At 45.3% G+C, this 6,927-nt stretch overlaps 1 protein-coding gene across 1 annotated transcript; it reads right to left on the bottom strand.

Annotated features, from left to right (window-relative positions):
* Positions 1-5,652: 5,652 nt before the first annotated feature.
* g0s2 (G0/G1 switch 2) lies at positions 5,653-6,618 on the bottom strand. The gene is made up of 2 exons (XM_070859443.1): positions 6,460-6,618; positions 5,653-6,200 (listed from the first exon to the last, which is right to left on the bottom strand). The coding sequence occupies exon 2, from the start codon at positions 6,185-6,187 to the stop codon at positions 5,900-5,902; it is 288 nt and encodes a 95-aa protein (XP_070715544.1). The 5' UTR covers positions 6,188-6,200; positions 6,460-6,618; the 3' UTR covers positions 5,653-5,899.
* Positions 6,619-6,927: the final 309 nt, after the last annotated feature.

Genomic DNA, 6,927 nt, shown 5'->3' with positions numbered 1-6,927 from the left:
ACTAAATATCTCGACAGAGACGCCGAGGAGGCGTTGCACGCTGGATGACGTCACCACGCAGGTGGCACAGCGCTGCCTCTTGTACGGAGGTGCGGTGAGAGATCGTGTCAAAGGAGCGGTGAGAGATCAGCGGCGAGAGATCGTGTCGGAAGTGCAGCGAATGTTTTGTGGCGGAGGAGCGGCGAGAGATCATGGCGGAGGAAGGATGAGAGATCATGGCGGAGGTGCGGCGAACGAGAGTGCAGAGCCCAGAAGAGCCGAGGGCCCAGGGGCAGCACGGGACAGCCCACACTGCGATATGTGTGCGCACTAGGTCCATGCAGCAGAGCTGGTCTCCAGTCGCCCTGGTTTACCCTTGCCACTGGAAAAAGGCAACTCTGTCAAGCCCAAGTGGTGGCTGATGTGCAAAGGTCATCACACGTTAAAAAAATCCACGCACAGGCATCTTCCACCCCTGGAGTTCAGGACTGGAATATCGGGTCCTCCATTGAAACATCTATAAACTCATCCCTTTTGGTGTGGAAGCAAGTCATCCTTGTTCGAGGGACCGCCTGTAATCATGACACAAAGTAACATATACAACTGTGCAGTTGTTAAAATGTTTAGCCACAGCTGCCATTTAGTCAGGTTTTAGTGATTGTAAACTTCTAAACACTGTACTTCTTTCCTCACACACCTTCCAAACGAAAGAGGTTCTTCTGAGTCCCCTTGAACCATGTACCAGAACTGTCCAGGAGCAGCTGAAGAACACCCAGAGTGATCTTCCTTCTGATTTTCCTTCCCTCCTTGTGGAAAAGCATTTGACCTTTGCTCAGTGACTCTGAACAGGGGCACCGCTGTTTTCAGGAGGTCACAATGTGTGGGTTCACAGGCAGGAACATGATGTGCCCTGCTACACCAGCTGCCACTTTCAGCAGCCCTTTCAGGTATTGCTTGTTCTTTAAATAAAATGTAAATTAAGTGCAGTTATACAGCTGACTGTCTCCCACACAAAGACAGACAGTTAATGACCATTTTGTAACTTTGCATACAAATATCGATTGGATAGTCCTTTCGAATGCACAAACTTTCATGTCTTTACAGACAAAACAGTAAATGTGTAGAGCATGTTTATACCTTGGGAGAACCAGAGGCTGCGGAAAATCTATTTGAATACAGGCCAAGGTCACCGTTTTATGGTGAACTAATCTACATGGACATATAAAGGTAGATTTCCCAGCCGGCTATCCTGTACAACTGGAATGAATGCGGAAATATCGGGAAACCAAGTGGGGATATCTTTGACTGGATCCTCACTTCCTACTGCACAAAGACTTCCAGCCAGCTTCTTAGACTAGTACAAAATGTACGTGATCTTTATTACAGCCCTGTTCTTTATGCAAATGAAGAGGATTTATCTGATAAAACAATTCCAACTTTCTCAACGTTCACTCAGTTCTCCTGCAGTAAATGGATGATAACAGGCAGGCCCATCAGGAAGCGAGCAATTAAAGTTGGATAGCTGGAATTTTCATTGCCGCATTGGTAGTTCTCAAATTGGCTATCGGATTGAATGCTTCTCCCTATTTGAGAGGAACTGTCTGCACCTGCACTTACTCCCACGGCCATGTCTACAGACCCAGACTGCTCCTGGGCATGGCCAAGGGGGCCATCAGCCGGTCCAGGCAGCAGGCGGTCAAGGGGGTCGTTCAGCCCGACTGCCTGCCTCTCTTCCGCGATTATATTCGAGCCAGGGTGTCCCTGGAGATGGAGCACGCAGTGTCCACCGGTACGTTCACGGCCTTCCGCGAGAGATGGGCGCCGGAGGGACTCGAGTGCATCATCACCCCTGGCAACCAAATTTTAATTTGAACCACTAATGTAAAAGTTAATTTGTCAGTTTTAGTGCCCCTCTAGTAGGGGGCACTTGATTTATTGTTTTACAAAAATAGTTGTCTACAGACCCAGGGCACCAGAAGGACTGGAGTGCATCATCACCCCCGGGAACAGAATTTTAATTTAATTTGGTAAAGTTCCCATGTTAATTTAGATTTGTGAATTCTAGTGTCCTTAAAAAAGGGGCTGCTTGATTTAAAAGCTCTTACAAAAAAAGTTGTCTACTGACCCAGGTACACCTACCTGCAAATTCCCCAGGACAATTGACTACACAGGCTCCTCTTCACCAGCTGGATAACAACCGAGCTGTGCTATCTGCTGAAATCTAATCTTCAGTTATATGGAGAGACTGAAGAAGTTGGGATTGTTCTCCTTGGAGCAGAGAAGATTAAGGGAAGCTTTGTGAGGTGAATTGTTATGATTTGGAATACACTGCCTGAAAGGTTGGTGGAAGCAGATTCAATATTAACTTTTAAAGGGGAATTGGATAAATATTTGAAAAATGTGCATGGCTGTGGAGAGAGAACAGGGAAGTGGGACTAATTGGATAGTTCTTTAAAAGAGCCAGGGCTAGCTCGATGGGATGAATAGCCTCCTTCTGTGTTGTCCGATTTTGATTCTAACTCACTGACAGCAGAGATTGCCATGCCAGGGGCTGTGAAAATAACAACATCATTAAACTTCAATGTTTCCAAGCTACTTCAGGGGACATATGTTCCATCAATGAATCCTCAATGTACAGATTATCAAGCAAGTCACTGATGCATCATTTGCTGAGGGAAAATAGCAGAAGAATGAGAGTATACTGACAATTCTTCCACACTACAGGATTCCTTGGCATTATTGATGGCACAACTGTGGCATTTAATTCCCAATACACAATGCCATGACATTCATGAACTGAATAGGATTCTATTCCATCAATGCCCAGGTGAGTGATCAGCAGGTCAATACACACTTCCCATGCAGCAGAAAAGATTACTTCATTATTTCAAAGCAATCTTCCGTGCCTGGGTTATTTGAAGGAAAAGGCAGACTGGAAGGATGGGCGTATGTGTAAACCTGGACAAGGCGGCAAGATTGTCTTGTGCACTCGCCTGGTTCCATTCTTTTCTATCTTATCCTCACTTGCAATGGCTTCTCTTCCCGTTCCTGTACCATTATCTCTGGGGTGCTCCAACAATCTATCCTTGGACCTCCTCCTGCTTCTCATCGACATGCTGCCCCTGCAGCGACATCATCCAAAAACACAATGTCAGGTTCCACGTGTATGCTGACGACACCCAGCTCTACCTCACCGCCACCTTTCTCGACCCCGCCACTGTCTGTCCGACCTTGGTGTTGCATTTGACTCCAAGATGAGCTTCCAACTATATATCCACCCCATCACCAATACCGTTTACTTGCACCTCCAAAACATTGCCCAACTCCACCCCTGCCCCAGCTCATCTGCTGATGAAACCCTCATCCATGCCTTTGTTGCCTCTAGACTTGACAATCCAAAGCTCTCCTGGCCAACTTCCTCTTTCAATTTGAGCTTATTCTAAACTCGGCTGCCCGTATCCTAACTTGTATCAAGTCCCGTTCAGCCATCACCCTGACCTACATTGGTACCCGGTCCAGCAACACCTCAATTTAAAAATTCTCATCCTTGTTTTCAAATCCCTCTATGACCTTGCCCTTCCCTACCTCTGTAACCTCCTCCAGCCCTACAGCCCTCCGAGATCTCTGCGCTTCTCCAATTATGGTCTCTTGTGTATTCCTTATTTAAATCGCTCCACCATTGGCAGTCGTGCCTTCAGCTGCCTGGGCCCTAAGCTCTGCAACTCCCTTCCTAAACCTCTCCACTTCTCTTCCCTCCTTTAAGACATTCCTTAAAACCTACCTCGTTGACCAAGCTTTTCTGTCAAAATATCTCTTTATGTGGCACGGTGTCAAATTTTGTTTGTTAATGCTCTTGTGAAGCACCTTGGGATGTTTTACTATGTTAAAGGCACTATATAAATACAAGTTGTTGCTGTTATTGTTGTTTGTATGCATCAGCCAAGATGTAACAGGTTGAGAGGAAGAACTCTTTAAGCAATCACTTTGTCCTTGCACTTTTTAATAGGGAAATGCTAGATAGCTTTCACCTTGGCAGATATTCAGAGGCTATTAAAACTTTTCCTCATCTGCTCCCAGATCCTCTAGACTGTTGACAACACAGTGACATTTTCTGTGTCTCCCCACCCCCCATAACCTGGACTGCTCTCCCGTGGGTGCCCTGCAATTCTAAATAAGGGCAATCCTCCTTCAGGGTTTTGACATGCTCAACTGTGCATTCGTCATGGTGTAAGTTAGCTGTGTACCGCTGTGTTCCTTGTTTGTACTTCTATAATTATTAAAATATAATAATGTATAAATGTCCATGTTAGCTTAAAAATATCTGAACTATTGCACTCAAAAGTGTCCCCTGTACACTATAAATTTGATCACCTGCATATCTGTCAGTGATTAAAATTTTACATTATAAAAGCTTCCTTGCAATCGCAATATAAGTTTCATAACTCAGCAACTAGTATCGTGTTCTGCACTAAGTCTTGCTCACCCGTCACTCTCATACTTACTGAGCTATTCTGACTCTGTCCCTCAACATTCAATTTAAAATTCTTGCTTTCTTCAAATCACTCCATGGCCCCACTTTGCCTAGCAATCTCCGCCAGTCTTACATTCCCTCCTGAAACTTTCAGTCCTCCAACCTTTTTTGCATTCCCCCTCCTTTTAGTACAATGTCGGTGCTAGCGCTCTCAGTGACCTCTGCCCTACTTTCAGGAACTCCTGCCATAAACGCCTCCACTTTGTCATATCTCTACCTTCTTTCTCACAACCTTTCGGTTATCTCTCCTCACACATCATGTCTTGACCTCAACTCATTTGCGCATTTTATCTTTTTTCTTCTTCCTATGAAAAGTGTCTTGGGGAGTTTTCTACGTTGAAGGTTCCGTGTAAAGGCGAGTTATTGGTCTTCCAGATGAGATGTTAAAGCGAGGCCCTGTAGACCTTAGGCAGATGTAAAAGATCCCATGGCACTGTTTCGAAGAGCAGGGGCGTCCTCCCCGGTATCCTGGCCAATATTAATCCATTAACCAACACCCAAAACACATTATCTGGTCATGATCACACTGCTGTGTGTGGGAGCTTGCTGTGCACAAATTGCCTGCCGTGTTTCCCACATTACAACAGTGACTACGCTTCAAAAGTATTTCATTAGCTGGAAAACACTTGGGTATGTCCTGACAGGTCGTGACAGGCGCTATAAAAATGCAAGTCTTTCTTTTTATAGTTAATTCTTATAATAAACCTGATTTTAAAAGAATCTTGCACTGTGCATTGTAACTTTCATTGTAGAGCATGGCTATAAATTGACATTGTTTCAAAACTGCCGTCAAAATTTTAAACTGTAATCAGTGATAAGTACAGTACAGTGGGGCAAGGTTCTAACCACAGAACACCAACTCCTAAGAAATAATGAATCCTTTTTACAATATGTTTCTATTTTTCCTTTGGATACAGTCATAACTCAAAGCTATTTTTATGCCCAAATGTGATACTTGTTAAAGTCATATTAAAGGGTTACAGGAAAGGGCAAAAGAGTAGATATGAGGACCTGGCATCAGATGAGGGGCTGAATGGTCTATTTCTATATCAAAATGTACATGATTCCAGCAGTATTTGTTGCAGTTTTTCTAGGACTAACCGCAAAGCCACTTTAAGCACTTAAGACAGGCAGGCCAAATGTGTTTTTATGCTTGATTAAAAAATACAATTTATTAAATGTAGAAATGCATATATGAAGTACAACAGTATTAAAAAAAAAGTATTCACAGGATACCGGAATGGTATAAACATGTAATACTGCTGCACAGCAGCAAATTGCTAGTTCAACGAGCTATTTTTTTTACCGAAACTCCCACATGGAGTTTCCAGTAAATTATTACAACTGAGTCACACGTGGCTGCCCCGCAGTCCCGTCCCATTCACCGCTTCAGGATGCGTGCTTCCTGTGCACCCCGATCCTGGCCGCCGTCTCTTGCTTTTCCAGCCGCTTTCGCTGCTGCTTGCGCAGTTCTAGGGGCAGCGTGTCCTCCGGTGGCCGCTCCTCGCTCTCGCTCTCACTCGACCCGAACGGGTAGCACACCGTCTCCACCAGGCCAATGACCACGCCGAAAAACGCCAGCACCGTGCCCAACACATAAATCTTCACCATCTTCCTGTTGGGTCTCTGGCTCAGCATTTCCCTGGCGAACGGGATCAACTCGCTCACGGTTTCCATCTCGGTTCGGATGCTGAAATTCAAAAGTCACACACATACATTAATGAATGAAGAAGCCGACAGCCATTAACTGCAGCAGACCGCGTGAACCCCTCAATAGTTCCCTCAGAGTCACATCATCTGTGTTAGATATTATACGATTACATTACAAAGTGCAATTGTGCCATTATCAAAAGATGAATCAATAAACACGATGCCTCAATGTATCATTTTCCAAACTACCAATTTGAAATCTCCTTAATAAAAACAGAACATTCTCAGCAGGTCCTTACCTCGGTTATTTCCTTTCTTGGTTGAATAGTTGACTGAAAGTTGCAGTATTCCCACAGGCTGTGACTGCACTGCGCTGCGCTGCACTGGCCACCAGCACTGTTTCTCGTCCACCACAGTGTGTGAGGCTCCAGACGCCGCTCGGGGCTTTTTATGCCGAGCCTTCCACAACGCCCCGTCCGCGTCGTACTCCGTGTGCTGGGGCCCCTGGCAAATCTGAAGGCAGGTCACGTAGCGCACACGCTAACAGCACGCATTGGGCAAAGGAGAATGAGCCCAGCCCCCCCATCCCAGAATCGAGCCAGTACCCAGTACGAGCAGGACATTTTTCTTTCAGCTCAAATGAGATTCGGAATCTGAGAAGTGAATGGCTGTTGCTTCGCGAGAGGCAGAGAATTCAGCTTTTCGCTCTCTGAGAAGTTAGCTTCAGTCAGTTGGTAACACCTCCCCCTTTCCCCTCTTCATAAATC

The sequence above is a fragment of the Pristiophorus japonicus genome, chromosome 17 (genome assembly GCF_044704955.1).
Source record: "Pristiophorus japonicus isolate sPriJap1 chromosome 17, sPriJap1.hap1, whole genome shotgun sequence".
NCBI classification, from domain to species: Eukaryota; Metazoa; Chordata; class Chondrichthyes; family Pristiophoridae; genus Pristiophorus; species Pristiophorus japonicus.
The sequence above is the reverse complement of the archived record's forward strand: the minus strand, read 5'-3'. Positions and strand labels throughout refer to the sequence as shown.